The 18,575-nt window shown below is 37.7% G+C and overlaps 1 protein-coding gene across 1 annotated transcript; it reads right to left on the bottom strand.

The window, feature by feature from the left end:
* Positions 1-1,220: 1,220 nt before the first annotated feature.
* LOC118857054 (putative olfactory receptor 2W6) lies at positions 1,221-2,229 on the bottom strand. Its single transcript, XM_036767643.1, has one exon. The coding sequence runs from the start codon at positions 2,227-2,229 to the stop codon at positions 1,276-1,278; it is 954 nt and encodes a 317-aa protein (XP_036623538.1). The 3' UTR covers positions 1,221-1,275.
* Positions 2,230-18,575: the final 16,346 nt, after the last annotated feature.

An 18,575-nucleotide genomic window follows, 5' to 3' on the forward strand; every position in this document is an offset into this window, starting at 1 on the left:
TGCCTAGGTCTATCACAGTCAATTGATTATCACCAGATATCACATGAAAGGTTATACACAACTTGAAAATCTCAGCCACAAAGACATGGTAATGAGTCATTAGGGATATTCTGTACAATGTCTATCTATCATTAGGCATGCAATAAACATTTATTGCTGGCATACAAGTGGAAGACATCTTAGTAAATCCAGATTTAAAATTTCTCGGTGAATGCTCTTACATTTTCTATGTATTTCTCAGGTTTTTATAAGCTTTCCTTTGTGCCTAGTAACTGGGTAACAAATGAACATTGTTCATTTTATGATTGCATAAAGGGAAAGCCTGAATAATGTGTAGACAATTGTAAGAAATATTATATTGGCAAACTTGATATGAGAAACCTCCACAATCTCTAGAAGGAATAACTCTTGAAACTATACATATGATACCAAATTATGGTAAATTCAGGGGAAGAAGCTATCAAAATCATTTTCTTATGTCATTTTTCCCAATGGTATGTTGAAATTTTTTATTTTAACTGATTATTTTTTTTATCATATATGCAGTTTCTGCTATCTGACAACCTTCCTAAGACCCCCATTATGCTTTACATTCTTTCCCATTGAGAATACTTCCGTCCATAATTTTTTTTTGTTTTTTAGAGAACTAAATGAGAATGAGCAGTGGGTTGGGAATAAAGTGGTTGTGGTAGGCAAACTTATATGAGGCATTAACAGGCAGGTAACTGGTAACATGGGTGGAGAGATGAAAATTGCCCAATGTCATAGTAAGTTAAACTATTACTATCAACAGGACAAGGATCTATGATCTCTTGATCCCCTCAAACTTTCCATAAATTCCCTAACACATTGTGACATCATTTTTAGCAAAATTTCTAGTTTTAGATAACTAGTGTTGTTTCTTCTTAAAGATTTATGTCAAGGGAGATTACAAAATGCTTTTGAGTACTATCTTCACTTACTCGTGAGACCCGCTTAGCATAAATCTTCATTCAGCAAGTGAGACAAGTGAACCACCAATTTGAAAAAGTTTTGTAAGCTGGAAGAAAGGGCATTATGTATAAACCAAGATAGTTCCCCTTTGCTTTAACCCCTACCAGTAATGAAAACACTAGGTAACAGTGAGGATAATGATTAATAGAAACTTAGATTGAGAAGTGAAAAGAAGGAAAATTAACTAGTTTTGACTGATGTAAAATAGTGGGAATCAAAGAATTGTCTCCAAGGGAATTAATTAATTTTTATTATTTTTTCCATTTAATCGCTTCAAAATTCTCACCTCTGTCTTGCTTCCTGCTGCCTACCAAAAACCTTCTTCAGTGCTCCCTTCACTTCCTTATTCCTTAGAGTGTAGATAAGAGGATTCAACATAGGGGTCACCAAGTTGTAGAAAAGAGTGAGGAACTTGCCCTTGTCCTGGGAGGAGCTGTTCCCTGGCTGCATATATATATAGATGATGCTCCCATAGAAAAGGGAGACTACTGTGAGGTGGGAGCTGCAAGTGTTAAAGGTCTTTCTCCGCCCAGCTGCTGACTTAATCCTCATTACTGCTGCAGCAATGTAGCCATAGGAGACAAGGATGAGAAAGAGGGGCAATAGAACAATGAGGATGGCAAAGGTAAAGGCTAGCATCTCCACTGCACGAACATCTACACATGCCATCTTGATCAGAGCAGGCATCTCACAGAGGAAGTGATTGACATGTCGCTTGCCACATCGTGAAAGGGTCATTGTCAGTGGGGACATAACAATTGCATTGACTAATCCACTACCCCAGGCCACAGCCACCAACTGTAAGCAGAGTTGGGGATGCATTACAGCCATATAGTGCAATGGTTTGCAGACAGCAACATATCGATCATATGCCATGACAGCCAGGAGGATGCACTCAATCCCACCTACAGAGAGAAAGGAGAATAACTGGACAGCACAACCTGCATAGCTAATGGTCTTATCTGGGCCCCAAAGGTTGACCAACATCTGTGGGATGCAACTAGTACTGAAACAGAGGTCCAGGAAGGAGAGATTGGCCAAAAAGAAGTACATAGGGGTATGAAGTCGAGGGTCCAATATGGACACCAGAATGATAGTTGTATTGCCCAATACAGTCACAGAATACAGAGTCAAATTGACCTTGAAGAGGATCAGCTCCAACTTAGGATGATCAGAAAAGCCCACCAAGATAAAGCCATATTGTGAACTATCATTGGCTTTTTCCGTTGCTCTCATCTTCTCTTACCTGTATGGGCAAGAAGAACAGAATGGTTAATGCTTCAGTCTTTCTCCATCCTAGGAAAACAGAAAAATGCGTATACTTATCTCATATTTCCCAAGAGCATTTATGGAGCATTAAAATCAGACAAAAGAAGAGAATTTTCTCAGAGGAAAATTAAAGGGGCAGCATGGAAGAAATGAAGAAAAGAAGAGAAAATGATAATGGAACATTATAGGGAATTTTAGTTCTTATAATCTATCTAATTCACCTTAGCCTCAGCAGAGAGATACCGTCCTGGAAAATGTCAAACTAAATGTACAGTGGAGCAGTACTTAATACTGGAGAATACACTGAACAACAGTGAGAGTTAAATCCACAACAGACAAAAACAGATTGTAAGATATTATATATTAGGGCTGTCCAACCTTAGGAGAGCTCACAGTAGCTGGGCTTCCTTTACTAAAGCATTTATGTAAATTTCTATGCTTGTATATGGTGCATAAATTACACTGTGGACCATATGCAGCCTGCAGGCCACATTTTGGACAGCCCTGTTATGGATGATTGCTCCACATGAGTTAAGAAGTGATGACAGATGATTCCAGTGCTTCCTTCAAGTGTAGATATTGCAAGACTGGAGATTAACCAGGCCCAGACGAACTTATAAATGGATTCTATAAAACAACAACCATTTTTTAAGCACCTAATATATACCAGACACTACTAAGTGCTAGGGATACAAAAAGATGCAAAAGTGTCCTGACCGTCAAGGAGCTCTCAATCTCATGGGAAGAAAACAAAAAATAAACTATATACAGGATAAATAGGAAACAACAAAAGGAAGATACTGGAATTAAGAGAGTTTGGGAAGGACTTCCTGTAGGAGATGATATTTTAGTTGACAAAGAAGCTGGGGAATTCAGTAGGTGGAGATGAGAAAGGAGAGCATTCTGGGCATGAGGGACAGCCAAAGAAAATTTCTGGAGTCCAATTAGTATCTTATTCATGGGACATCCAGGAGACCACTATCACTAGATCAAGAGAATGTGGTAGGAAATAAAGTGTAAGGAGGCTGAAAAGGTAGAAGGAGACTAGATTATTAAAATTCTTGAATGTTAAGTGACATTTTATATTTGATCCTGGAGGTGGTAGGGAGCTACTGAAATTTATTGAGTATAGGGGCAACATGGTTGGACTTGCACTTTAGAAAAATCATTGTAGTGGCTGAATGGAGGATAAATTAGAATGGGAAGAGTATTGAGGTAGGCAGACCCATTAGCAAACTTTTTCAATAGTCCAGGAGTGAAATTATGTGGGCTTGTATAAGAGTGTTGGCAGTGTCAGAGTAGATTTAAGAGATGTTGCAAAGATGACAGGAACAGAGGATAACACCTAAGTTGCAAGCCTGAGAGGGTAGGAGGACAGAGTGGCCCTCTATAATAATAGGGAATGTATGAATGGGGAGAGTTTAGGGGGGAAACAATGAGTTCCATTTAGGAAATATTGAGTTTAAGATGTTTACTGGACATGCAGTTCAAGATGTCTGAAAGACAGGTGGAGGTGCAAGACTAGAGGTCAACAGAGAGATTGGGGAAGGATAGGAAGATTTGTGAATTGTCAGCATAGAAACAACAATTAAATTCATGGAAGCTGATGAGATCACCGATTAAAGCAGAACAAAGGGGGAAAAAAGATGGTTCAGGACAGAGACCTGCGGACACCTGTGGTTAGAGGTCATGATCTTTATGAGAATCCAGTAAAGAAGACTGAGAAGGAGCAGCCAGACAGGTAGGAGAAAAACCAGAAGAGAGTGGTGTCCTGAAAACCTAGAGAGAAGAGAGTATCAAGGAAAAGAGGGTGATCAACAGTGTCAAGGAGAGGTCAAGGAGAATGAGGACTGAGAAAAGGCTATTGGATTTGGCAATTAAGAGATTGGTAACTTTGGAGAGAGCAGTTTTGTTACAGGCCGAGTTAGAGCCAAGCCCTGTCCTCCTCGGACCTCCAGGCCCAGGGGCCTGCTGAGATAAACTCAGGGCTTTGGGATGTGGGTGGAGCCAGGAGGAGGGGTCTCACCTTTGTTGCCTCCCTAGCGATTCCAGGTCGGACCTGCCAGACCACGTGGAACTTCCCGGCTCTCTGGCAGAGCACGTGGAACTTCCGGCTGCCTGACCATGTGGAGTTTCCGGTCTTTGCCTGGACTGCCTGCCCGCAGGGAGCTTCGGGTAGTGCGGGAGGAGAGGGGGAGGAGAGTAGGCGGAGTCAGGGCGGTCCTAGGACCCAGGTGTATTAGCTTTACCTGTCTTTCACCCATGTAACCAAAGAGTGTACCTACATCACTAAAGGTATAAGTGTGCTGCTTGCTGAAATAATAAACGGAGTCATTCACCATCTTGTTCGGCTCCCACCCCGTACATTGTCCGCGATATCAGGTCCTTTGCTTAGGCAGAGGCCTGGGGCTTGGGGGGAACCCCGAGCGTAGTTACGAGGCTTCGGAAGCTTGTGACACAGTTTCAGTGCAATGAAGTTGGAAGCTGGATTGTAAGGAGTTAAGAAGAGAGTGAGAGGAGAAAAAAAATGGCTGCATCTATTGTCCAATGCATTTTCAAGAACTTTAGCCATAAAGGGCAGATGCAATATAATATGACTGTTAATGGATTTTTGTTTTCTCAGGATGTGTGAGATATGGGCATGCATGTAGGCAGGAAGGAATGAACTAGAAGGTAGAGGAGCAGATCATGCGAAATGAGTAGGTTGTGGAACCAAATCGTAAGGGTGCTTGAGAAAGAATTAATATGTATATTGAAGTTGCTTATTATGAGGTTAGAAGTTGGGGAGGAGAGAAAAATTATGAGCCACATATTGAATTCATTGAGGAAGGGAGGGAAGTGACCTGGAGGGCTACGGAAAATAGCTATTAGGATTTTGTTTAGATGGTAAATGTGAAGATCATGAACCTCAAGGAGAAGTTAATAGGTGATAGAGGTAAGGAGAGAATTAGGAATTGGAAAAAGGGAGCAAAGAGTATTCAGTCCCTCTTAACCTCCCCCACCTCAAGCAGAAGAGAATGACTGAAGGTGCTGCCAGTACTGGAAAAAGTAGCCAAGTATGTTATCTCATTAGAGGGGAACAAATTTTCAATAATAGCTAGTAGTTGAAAAGAGAGGGAAAAGAAAAGATTTAGGCTGAAGGAAAATATTTTGCCTATGAAACAGGCATTCCACATAGCACAGTGGAAAATGTGGGTGGTATTTGGTTGGAACTTTGGGGCAGGAGGTTAAAGGGGATGGGAATAAGTAATTTGGTAGTGGAAGATGGAGAACTAGGCTTGGATGATAATCTATAAGGGTTCAGAATCTTTGGGATGTGTAGGTATAACCAAAATAAAATGTTCACAAAAAATAAAGAAGAAATTTTACAAAGCTTCTTCTCTTACAACAACTGTGATTTTGATACTCAAAGCAAGGAGAAGGATAGCAGAGAAATAAAACTATAAAGTAACATCATTAATGAATATTGATACCAAAAACAAGATACCAATGACCCTTTAAGAATATATGTGTATATATATATATATATGTAAAATTGTTCACAAGACCAGTTCGGAATTGTACTAAAAATATAAGCATAGTTGTCATGTTAAAATTGCATCTATTCTGGTCCTCCTGGAAACTCCATCCCCTTCTAGTCACTATAGTAAGTTTATAAGGAGCCAGCATAAAGTAACAGGAAGTAAGACTGCAAAAGGGAACTGAGAAGGCAACTACAGAGTATTCCAAAGATCAAAGGAGTATAATTTGAAAACTTTGTATACTGTATATTTACCAAAAATCATATCCTGAGGTTGTACCAAATCAGGGGAAGTCATTTAACCTTGCTACCAGATAAGCTCCAAGCATTCATAGTAAGGCAAGTAAATTACCAAATGATGCTGATAACTTTGACATAATGAAGATATGTTAATAAACTGTCCTCAAAGTTGTCACAGATAAGAGTTGGGAGGGGCAGAACCAAGATAGCTCTATGAAAGGAAGGAACTATTGGAGTTCTCTCACAAATTCTGTCAGATATGTCTAAAAAAGTGAATCTGAGGAGATTTGAGAGTTGGAAGACACTAGTAGACTGAGAGGGGTAGGAGCACCGGGCATGTGGAACAGCACCAGACCAAACCAACCAGGAACAGCAGAGGAATCCAGCCAGCATGCCAGTCTGGGAGAATGCTGGGCAAGCAAAATGCCTGAGCAGGAAGAAGCCCAGCATGGAAGCACCAGCTATGGCCAGGATTGAGACCCTGGGCTCTCAGTCTGTCAGAGCACAGAGCCTGTGGCCACAAGAGCAGCTGGACTGGAGGCCTCCAACCCACAGTCTAAAGGTTTGAAACTCACCTTCTTGAATGTCTGTGCAGGTAAAACGGCTCTTATCCTTCCCCTGAATAAAGCCAGAGAATAATACCTCAGGAGAAACAGATGAGCCAGAAGGGGGTGCTTCAGTAGCAAGAGAAGTGGTGGAGGGGACCCTTCCTGTGGGGGCAGAAGGAAACTAGTGCAGGAAGAAAAGTGTCCCAGGAGCCCTCACTTCAGCCAACAACGCAAGTAACTGAGCCCCAGGGGGTGAAGCTAACTAATGTCAATGCCAGCATCCCAGACATGGCTTTGCACAGCCAGGGGAAGTGACAGACATCATCACAGACAGGAACTGAGAACATCCAGCCTGTAAAACAGTCCTGGGGAAGAGGAAACCCCACAGCAGCCAGACCACCTATCTCCCACACCTCATGAAACCAGAGGCCATAGAATATAAAGCCAGTGAGCAGATCCACAGATTCCAACACAAGAAACTTGGGACAGAGCCCCCAGAGCCTAAGAAACAGAGGTCCACTTTAGAAGCAAGGAGAAAAAAAACCACCATGAATAAAACATGCTAAGAAGCCAAAGACCATTGTTTCGTATTATGGAGACAGGTAAGATCAAAATACCAATTCGGAAGAGGACAGAATGGACACTACACCTACATCTGAAACCTCAAAAGGGAAAGTGAACTGGTCTCCAGACCAAAAGTATTCCTGGAAGAACTCAAGGAAGACTTTAAAAACCAAATTAGGGAGGAAAAAGAAAAAATGGAAAAAATGGAAAAAAAAATCAACGATGAAAAAAAATCAATCTTTAAAAGGTAAAATCGGGTAAATCGTTAAGGAAAATCAGGATATAAATGGAGAAAATGTCTCAGTGAAAAGTAAAATCAACCAAATGGAAAAGGAGATAGAAGAGATAAAGGAAGAAAACAAAACATTAAAAATTAGAATTGGGCAAGTAGAAGCTAATGACTATGAGACATGAAGAATCAGTCAAACGAAATCTAAAGAATGAAAAAAATAGCAGAAATTGTGAAATATCTGATAAGAAAAAACAACAAACCTGGAAAATAGATCAAGGAGAGACAATCCAAGAATTATTTTTTTTATTAAGATTTTTTATTTTTAGTTTACAGCACTCAGTTCCGCGTGATATTGAGTTCCAGATTTTCTTCCCCACCCCCTCCCCAAGATGGCATGTAATCCGATATATCTTCTACATATAACTTCACATTGAACTTATTTACAGAACAGTCAACTTGTAAAGAAGAATTATTACCAATGGAATGGATCATGAGAAAAAAGAAACAAAACCAAAATCCAGAAACAAAACAAACAAAAAAAGGACAGCAAAGAGTTTACCTCAGTCTGTATTCAGTCTCCATAGCTCTTTCTCTGGATGTAGATAGCTCTCTGCATCATGAGTCCTTTAAAGTTGTCTTTGAAACATGTATTGCTGAGAAAAGTGAAATCTATCAAGGTTAATCATCACAGAATCCGTATATCTGTGGCTGTGTATAATGTTCTCCTAGTTCTGCTCTGTTCACTCAGCATTATAACGTGTAGGTTTTTCCAGGTTATTATAAAGTCCATATCTTCCCCATTTCTTATAGCACAATAGTATTCCATTACCTTCATATACCACAACTTGTTCAGCCATTCCCCAATTGATGTGCATCCCCTTGATTTCCAATTCTTTGCTACTACCAAAAGAGACACTATAAATATTTTTGTACACACGGGTCCTTTTCCCACTTGTGTGATCTCTTGAGGATACAACCCTAGAAGTGGTATTGCTGGGTCAAAGGGTATGAACATTTTTATAGCCCTTTGGCTATAGTTCCAAATTGCTCTCCGGAATGACTGGATCAGTTCACAACACCACCAGCAATGTAACAGTATTCCAATTTTCCCACATGCTCTCCAGCATTTATCATTTTCCTGTTTTGTCATTTTAGCCAATCTGACAGGAGAGATGTGGTACCTAAGAGTTGTTTTAATTTGCATTTCTCTAATCAGTAGTGATTTAGAACATTTTCTCATATGCCTATAGATATCTTTAATTTCTTCTTCTTCTTAAAACTGCCTGTTCATATCCTTTGACCATTTCTCAATTGGGGAATGACTTGTATTCCTATAAATTTGGCTCCGTTCCCTGTATACTTTAGAGATGAGGCCTTTATGAGAGGCACTAGTTGTAAATATTTTCTCCCAGTTTTCTGCTTCCCTCCTAATCTTTGTTGCATTGGCTTTTTTATATAAAAACTTTTCAATTTAACATAATCAAAATTATCCACTTTGCATTTTGTAGTGCTCTCTATCTCTTGTTGTGTCATAAATTCTTTGCGTTTCCATAAATCTGATAGGTAAACTATTCTTGCTCTCCCAAATTGCTTATAGTATCAGCCTTTATTCCTAAATCATGACCTTTTTTGACTTTATTTTTGGTATATGGAGGAAGATATTGGTCTATGCCCAGTTTCTACCCTACCATTTTCAAATTTTCCCAGTGGTTTTTGTGAAATAGTGAATTCTTATCCCAGTGTTTCAACAATCCAGTTAGCAGCTGTTGTGAGGGTGAAAGACCAATACAGGCCCAACAACAAGAATGCTACCAGCACGCTGCAAAAGCACTGGTTCTTTTCATCTGCTTTAGTAAGGAAAGCAACATTAAGGGGTTGACAAGCTTACTTTAATTCAGCATACAAATATCATTGACTTAGTTCAGGGGAAAAGACCAGCATCCTGAACTTCAGAGCAAAATACAAACAAAGTACTAACATTGACAGACAGACCTTGTCTGATTCAAATCCCAATACATACTTACCAGAGTTTAACAAAGTCCCAGCATCTGGGTTTACAAGCTGGAGGCCTGTGTTGGTAACCAAAAATGGGCTCCTTAGCACTTAGTCAACAAGTGCCCTTGAATAGTTTGGCTTTTTCCCCTGAACTAACTGAATGCTGTTTGTATGTTGGATTGGAGTAAGCTTGTCGACCCCTTCACCTTGCTTCCCTTGCTTAAGCAGATCGAAAGAACCTGTGCTTTCCCCAGCGTACCTTACACCCCCGCAGAAGCCGGATGGTTAAAAACAGCTTCTGTTGGAGCCAGAGGCTGCTACAGCTACAGCTACAGCTGAAGCTGAAGCTGAAGCTGAAGCAGGAGCTGCCAGTAGCAGAGCTGACCTATGTGTGGATTGAGGAGTGCTGAACCAGGACTTGAGGCCAGTGAGTAATCTTTTTACCATAGACGGGAAGCATGTATATGATTTTGCTTTATACCATCATGCTTCTCTGTGGCCTCCTGGTTACTCTTGTGAGGCAGACTTATTGGGCCTGGAAGCTTTTGATCAAAATATCAAAATGGGGATGCTGGTTCATGGCTTTGTTACTGTGGAGCCTAAATATATGCTTTGATTCTTCTGCCTCCTATCTTGAGAATTTCTTATATCTGACGGTTCCAAACCTTTCAGACATATATATGATCCTCTTTGAAATTATAAACTCTGCCCTCATACTACAAGGGCTCTTAGCTACAGCTGCCTGGAGTCTCCGCATCATCATGCACCACCAAGAGGGAGTGCCCTAAACAAATTACAAACATCGACAGACAGACCAAGTACAGATTCATAGTTGCCAACATCTAGGTTTAGTCCGGGAGCTCATAACATGAGCTGGCCCAGAGTCACTCACACCACCACTGCTGTGGGTAAGGGCTCCAAGGAATAGAAAGCCAACCCCTGGTTTTATATCTTTTTCAGGGTCAGGGGTGAGTCACACATACGACTCACCCACGTGACCTAGAATCATCACAAAGAGGTGACTTAAACCCACGTGGTCTAAAAGCCTCTGCTGTCCCAGACATGTCACTCAAACTCATGTGTAAACTAGGCCCTCCCCTGAGGCTAGGAGGCATCAAGGACACCCAAAACTAATCAAGGAAACAAAGGCCAAACTCTTCAAGGGCACTTAGTAGAACTAAGTGCTAAGAGCCCATTTTGCTTACCAACACACCCAGTTGCTGGATTCTTTGGGTTTATCAAGGAGTAGATTGCTGCATCTTGTGTACTTAACCTATTCCACTGATCCACTACTCTGTTTCTTAGCCAGTACCAGGTGGTTTTGATGACTGCTACAATTTAATATCTGGTATGGCTAGGCCACTTTCCCCAGCATTTCTTTCCATTAATTCCCTAGATATTCTAGACCTCTTGTTCTTCCAGATGAATTTTGTTATTATTTTATCCACTTCTGTAAAATAATTTTTTGGTAGTTTGATGGGTATGGCACTGAATAGATAAATTAATTTAGGTAAAATTGTCATTTTTATTATACTATTTCAGCCTAAACATGAACAACTGATATTTTTCCGTTTATTTAGATCTGACTTTATTTGTGTGAAAAATGTTTCAAAGTTATATTCATATAGGTCCTGCGTGTGTCTTGGCAAATAGACTTCCAAATATTTTATAGTGTCTACAATAACTTTAAATGGAATTTCTCTTTCTATCTCTTGCTGTTGGGTTTTGTTAGTAATGTATGAGAATGCCAAGGATTTATGTTAGTTTATTTGATATCCTGCAACTTTGCTAGTTGTTTATTATTTCAAGCAGTTTTTCACTTGATTCTATTGGATTCTCTAAGTAAATTTTCATAGCATCTGCAAAAAGTGATAATTTAGTTTCTTCTTTGCCTATTCTAATTCCTTCAATTCCTTTTTCTTCTATAATTGCTACAGCTAACATTTCTAGTACCAAATTGAATAATAGTCATGATAAATGACATACTTCTTCCACAAATGATCTTATTGGGAATGCATCTAGCTTATCCCCACTACAAATAATGCATGTTGATGGTTTTATTTAGATGCTATTTATAATTTTAAGGAACACTCCATGTATTCCTATGCTTTCTAGTGTTTTTAATAGGAATGGGTGTTGTATTTTGTCAAAGGCGTTTTCTGCATCTACTGAGATGATAATATGGTTTCTGATAGTTTTGTTGTTGATATGATCAATTATACTGATAGTTTTCCTAATATTGAATCAGCATTGCATTCCTGGAATAAATCCTACCTGGTCATAGTGTATTATTCTCATGATAAGTTCCTGCAATCTTTTTGCTAATAATTTTTGTAAATTTTTTGCATCAATATTCATTAGGGAAATTGGTCTATAATTTTCTTTCCCTGCTTTGACTCTTCTTGGTTTGGGTATTAGTACCATATTTTTGCCATAAAAAGAATTTGGTAGGACTCCTTATTCACTTATTTTCCCAAATAGTCTATATAGTGTAGGAATTAATTGTAGTAGGGCAGAAACTGGGCATAGACCAATATCTTACTCCATGTACCAAAATAAAGTCACAAAGGGGTAATGATTTAGCAATAAAGGCCGACACTATAAGCAGTTTGGGAGAGCAAGGAATAGTTTACCTATCAGATTTATGGAAATGCAAAGAATTTATGACACAACAAGAGATAGAGAGCACTACAAAATGCAAAATGGATAATTTTGATTATGTTAAATTGAAAAGTTTTTATATAAAAAAGCCAATGCAACAAAGATTAGGAGGGAAGCAGAAAACTGGGAGAAAATATTTACAACTAGTGCCTCTCATAAAGGCCTCATCTCTAAAGTATACAGGGAACGGAGCCAAATTTATAGGAATACAAGTCATTCCCCAATTGAGAAATGGTCAAAGGATATGAACAGGCAGTTTTAAGAAGAAGAAGAAATTAAAGATATCTATAGGCATATGAGAAAATGTTCTAAATCACTACTGATTAGAGAAATGCAAATTAAAACAACTCTTAGGTACCACATCTCTCCTGTCAGATTGGCTAAAATGACAAAACAGGAAAATGATAAATGCTGGAGAGCATGTGGGAAAATTGGAATACTGTTACATTGCTGGTGGTGTTGTGAACTGATCCAGTCATTCCGGAGAGCAATTTGGAACTATAGCCAAAGGGCTATAAAAATGTTCATACCCTTTGACCCAGCAATACCACTTCTAGGGTTGTATCCTCAAGAGATCACACAAGTGGGAAAAGGACCCGTGTGTACAAAAATATTTATAGTGTCTCTTTTGGTAGTAGCAAAGAATTGGAAATCAAGGGGATGCACATCAATTGGGGAATGGCTGAACAAGTTGTGGTATATGAAGGTAATGGAATACTATTGTGCTATAAGAAATGGGGAAGATATGGACTTCATAATAACCTGGAAAAACCTACACGATATAATTCTGAGTTAGTGGAGCAGAACTAGGAGAACATTATACACAGCCACAGATATATGGATTCTGTGATGATTAACCTTGATAGATTTCACTCTTCTCAACAATACATGTTTCAAAGACAACTTTAAAGGACTCATGATGCAGAGAGCTATCTACATCCAGAGAAAGAACTATGGATTCTGAATGCAAATTGAGGCAAACTGTTTGCTCTCCTTTTTTTTCTTTTGTTTTTTTCTCTTTTTTGGCGGGGGGTGAGTGGGTGAGTGTTTGTTTCTTTTTCTCATGATTAGTTCCACTGGTCATAATTCTTCTTTACAAGTTGACTGTTCTGTAAATAAGTTCAATGGGAAGTTATATGTAGAAGATATATCAGATACCATGCTGTCTTGAGTAGGAACGGGAGGAGGTGGGGAAGAGAATCTGGAACTCAAAATCATGTGGAACTGTGTGTTGTAAACTAAAAATAAAAAATCTTAATGAAAAAAGACAAAAAAAGATGAGTTGTTCTGTCCATCACCAAACTCCTATAAGAATGGAACTCTTGATCTCCCAGTACTCTTCCATCTCTATCTGGGGTCATGCTGCCAGGTGCTCCTAACTCTAATCCATTAATATGTGATTCTTCCCATTCTCTACTCCATGCTTCCTGACTTCCTCTCCCACTCTGTTCCTGCCCCTATGCTGTCTGCCTTTCTACCCACTCCCTTTCACTGCTTGTCTGCACTTTCTGTGAGATTTGCCCCTGTACTCTCTGTGACTGATTAAGGTGTAATTGAAGCCTTACTCCTTGTTGACATCCTCATCTTTCCTGGTGAGTACCCAAAGAACTGAGTGTGCCTGGCCCATTTAATAATTACATAACTTAATTAGCAATTCAGTTGTCAAAATTATCATAGTTGATCATATTAGTGACAGTTTTTTAAGTCATATATTTTAATAAATCAAAGGAACTTTATAAAAAATAATTATGTTAAAACACTTAAAAACATACTTTTTAGTATAGCTTTTAAACAAAGTATTTTCCTTATTATGTCCCAAAAATATACACATAAAAGCAAGAATAGGAATGAATTAACAAAGCCACACTCAATGATTTGCTAGTAATATCAAAGGTAAGGTAAGAGGCCACCATTTCTACTATTGTTTCACATGGGGCCAGAAATGCTAGTTCTAGCAATATGACAGGAAAAAGAAATTTGGGAAACAAGCACAAAGAGGAACAAAATTGTCTCTTTCTGGATGACATGCTGGTTTACATAGAAAACTCTGAAAATCAGCAAAAAATATTTTTAAATATTAATAACTTCAGTGAAGTAGTAGGATACAAATAAAATCTAGAATATATATCTATATCTATCTATCTATATGTTTATCACTAAAAAAGGAGGAAGATATAGGAAGAAAATGATATTTATAATAACAGAATTGTAAATAAAATAATCTATAAAGTCACGTGTAGGTTTTGTATGAATGTGACTTTAAGGAAGCAAAGCATATTGTATAGTCTAGTTTTTTACAGCACTCCACATGGGGTTGTGACCCACAGTTTAAGAAGAGTGAAGTGGTCTTGAGTGGAAAGAGTTTAAAAAGCCCTGGTCTAGAAGACATATGGTCAGCATTACATATATTCAAGGCTTCTTCTTACTCTTACTAGCTGTTTGACTAGTAAAAGGGTATTTATTTTTTTTTTACCACAGTTTACTCAACTATAAAACTGAGATAATAATACCTGTAGTACTTATCTTACAGAGTTATTATAACACTCAAATGAAACTATATATATATATATATATATATATAAAACAACTTGTAAATTTAAAAGTGTTTTATAAATGAATTATCATTAAATACCAAATTTTTTTATGGAAAAAAAACTATGGAAATGAATAGCTAATGTTCATGGCTAAATTTCAATATAATAAAATATTTCAATAATATGATAAAATGATGGCACTACCAAAATTATTCTCCTGATTTAGTACTAGGAAAATCACAATATTAAAGGGACAATTTATAAAATTAGCCAAAATAGCAAAATTTATTTGCAAGAATAATGAGTCAAGAACACCAAGATTTAAACAATGAACCAAAAGGTGGGGTATATTGTACTAGGTCTCAAATGATACTAAGACCTGTATCAAAATTATATAGCTAGGTGGCGCAGTCAGTAGAGCACCAGCCCTGGAGTCAGGAGGACCTGAGTTCAAATCCAGCCTCAGACACTGACACATGTACTAGCTGTGTGACCTTGGGCAAGTCACTTAACCTCAATTGCCCTGCCCCCCCAAAATTATATAGCAATATATTTTTAAAAACAAAGAAAAGCAAATTAGTGCAGTAGATAGATGATCAAGTTGTTGTTCAGTTATATCCAGCCCTTCATCAGCCCATGGATTATATCATCCAACAGATTTTCTTGGTAAGAATGTTAATGTGATTTGCTTTTTCCTTCTCCAAGTGGATTAAGGCAAAGAGAGGTTAAGTGACTTGCCCAGAGTCACACAGCTAGTTAGTCTATGAGGCCAGATTTGAACTCATATCTTCCTGACTCCAGTCCCAGTGTTCTAACCAAAGAGTCAACTCACTGTCATCTAGGCAAATGAATTTGAAGTGACTTGTCCAAGGTCATACAGCTAGTAAAAGTCTGAGGCTGGATTTGAATTCAGGCCTTCCCAACTCCAGCCTTCTAGCTGTCCCTCCCAAGACCTACAAATAAATGTACATAGAAACATGCTGTTTAGTATTATTAATACCAGAACACAAACTCCTAGTGACAGAACCTTTATTTGATGACACATGCTAGCAACATGACTACTAAGAGAAAGAGTGGTTAAAAAAAAGGATTCAGAAGGGGAAGGGCAGGTAAAAATCATACATCATATAGCATAACAGATTCCAAGTAAATATGTGTATATATATATATGTATATGTATATATATATGTATGTGTAAGAAGTCATAACACAAAAAATATGAAAATGGATAGTGATGTTTTTCCACAGTGATCAATAGAATTTGTAATTAGCCATAAGATATAAGACAAAATCAATGTTTTACATAAAATTTAAAAGCTTTGAAAGAAAAAAGAATGCCAGTACAGCTACAATCAGAAGAAAAATGAATATTGGGAGAAAATCTTTGCATTAAAAATTTCCAAGTAAATTCTGAATTTCCAAAATCTAGAAGAAACTCATATGGACATAAGTTTATGAATAGTGGTCAAATGATACAAATAAATAAATTTTAAAAGAAGTAGAAAGTATAACTACCTATAAAATATGCAAACCCACTAGTTATCAGAAAAATAAATATAAAAATATTACTTAGCTAATGATCAAATTATAATTAACCACATTTTTTGAAGGGGCTATGTGAATGAGACAAGTTAATACACAGCTAGTGGAGCAATGAAATATTTCAACTATTCCATAAATGAATTTTGAATTATACAAGGCAAGTCGCTAAGCTGTTCTGATCCTTTCCTACACAGATCCCACTATTGGTACTGGATTTTAAAGAAATTGTGGATGAGACATTTAATTACAAAAAAATATTGATAGCAGCATTAAAAGGGTAAAAATATGCTCCATGGAGCACAAAATCATAAGCCAACTTTCAAGTTCATATTAAATCTCCTTCTTTTTTCCACCTTCTCCAAAAGCATTACATAAAAGGCTTTGCCTGTGCTATGCTAAGAGCTCGATAATCATATCTAAAGAATTCTGCTAGTCTTACAGTTTAGTAATCATCCAAAAAGTAGTCAGTCAGGCATGAATTGTTCTTGAAGAAACCAGGTTGACTTTTTGTATTTGTGGTTTCTTTTTTCAGTTGCTCATTAAACATAAATATGGCACGCTAGAAATTTTTAAATCAAAGTCAAGTTCACTGAACAACCATTTGTCTATTCCTGTCTTCTAAAGAAAAGAAATAATTGGCACAGCATTTTCTCTCTTCCGATCCTGCTCTTTCAAAGATCACTCATGATGGTTCAATTCTGTCAGTACCAGAGGGTTTAGTTTATCTAGTCTTGATGACTTAAGTGCATCGAGTAGTAGTAGTAGTAGTAGCAGTAGCAGTAGCAGTAGCAGTAGCAGTAGTAGTAGTAGTAGTAGCAGCAGTAGTAGTAGTAGTAGTAGTAGTAGTAGTAGTAGTAGCAGCAGTAGTAGTAGTAGTAGTAGTAGCAGTAGTAATCGTCATCAGAGTAGTAGCAGCAGCAGCATTTATAGTACTTTAAGCCTCATGAAGCATTTTACATAAGTTATCTCATTTTTACTTTACAACAACCCTGTGGAGTAGGTGGTATTACTGAGGAAACCTGTCCTGATGTGAAGCGACTTGCCAAGGATCACATAGCTGGTAAGTGTCTAAATTAGATACTGACTCCAAGACCAGTCCTTTATAAACTGCATCTGTCCAACTAGTCTCTCTCTTAACATTTCCTTACTCATCTATAATTTCAACACCATAGTAAACACTTGCGCTCTATCCTTCTCAGCCTAAATATGACTCTCTTTGGCAAAGAAATCAAAACCAAAATAATAGTTCAGTGATACTACCCTTCATCCATTATCCATTATTATTGGCTCATCTACCTTGAGCAGTAGTCCTAGAGATTTAAAAATCATACTCTTTTCCACAATATAGCTTACATTAACAGAAAACCCTCTTTTATACTTAGTATTCCTTGCTAGATTGAACTCATTTTGAGTTTTAATAATTTTGATGCTTGTTGATATGTGTCACTATTTTGTACTCACTTGATTATTGATCAGTTTACTAGAGAGGAACATAGGGATTTTTTTAGAATCATAGACAGATTTGGAAGCATTTTATTAGTCATGATTGTCCAGTCCCACCCTCAATCCAACGGAAATTATTCCATTATATATCTTATTCCTCTGTTTTGGATGCCTCTCTCCACTCCTTCCTGAGATGGGCGAGGCCCTTATTGTTGGATAGTTCTTATTGTCAAAAAGATTTTCTTATGATGAGACACAATCAACATTCCCTTAAATACCGCCTGTTAGGAATAGTTTTGCCCTTCAAATACTTTAATATTGCTCTCAAACTCAATTCTTTCTTCTTCATATTAAACATACCTAGATACCTCAGCTGTCCTTTATTCAAATGGAGGGAACAATCATATATTATGTGATTACTATGTGCCAACCCCATTTTACAGTTGAGGAAGGTGAGGCAGACAAAGATTGTAACTTGCTCAGGTTCATACAACTAGTAAGTGCTAAAGCTGGATTTAACTCAGATCTCCTTGATTCCTTGGCCTAGAACCCTGTTCATTGGGCTTTGTATAACTATTTTATATAGTTTTTAGCTCCCTCAGCACCCCAACATCCTACTTTTTTACTCCCTGGTTTTCCATGGTATGTTTGAAAGAATCAATCATCATAAAATGTAATGAAGATATAGAATTACTAAAATAATAGATTAATAAGGAAACTGTAAGATAAATCTCTGCCACATGCACACCATGGTACCACACCTATAATCCTAATTAAGTAGTATAAAATGAGTATTGCAAATCAATGTTAAAAAACATACCAATACAATCCCTGAAATTCAAGATCACTTCTAGAATCCATACCTATATTCCTTAACACATTCTTCACCTTGAATATATACACACATGCACACACTTTGCTCTAGAATTATTAAAAATCATGGTTAAGTTGATTCTCAATTATTCATCCTAGAGGAAGTCTTTGTTCAAAACTTTAGTTTAAGCCTTTGTTCAAAGGCTCAGATAATTCAAAAG

Source organism: Trichosurus vulpecula, chromosome 7 (assembly GCF_011100635.1).
Source record: "Trichosurus vulpecula isolate mTriVul1 chromosome 7, mTriVul1.pri, whole genome shotgun sequence".
In the NCBI taxonomy this organism is placed as follows: Eukaryota; Metazoa; Chordata; class Mammalia; order Diprotodontia; family Phalangeridae; genus Trichosurus; species Trichosurus vulpecula.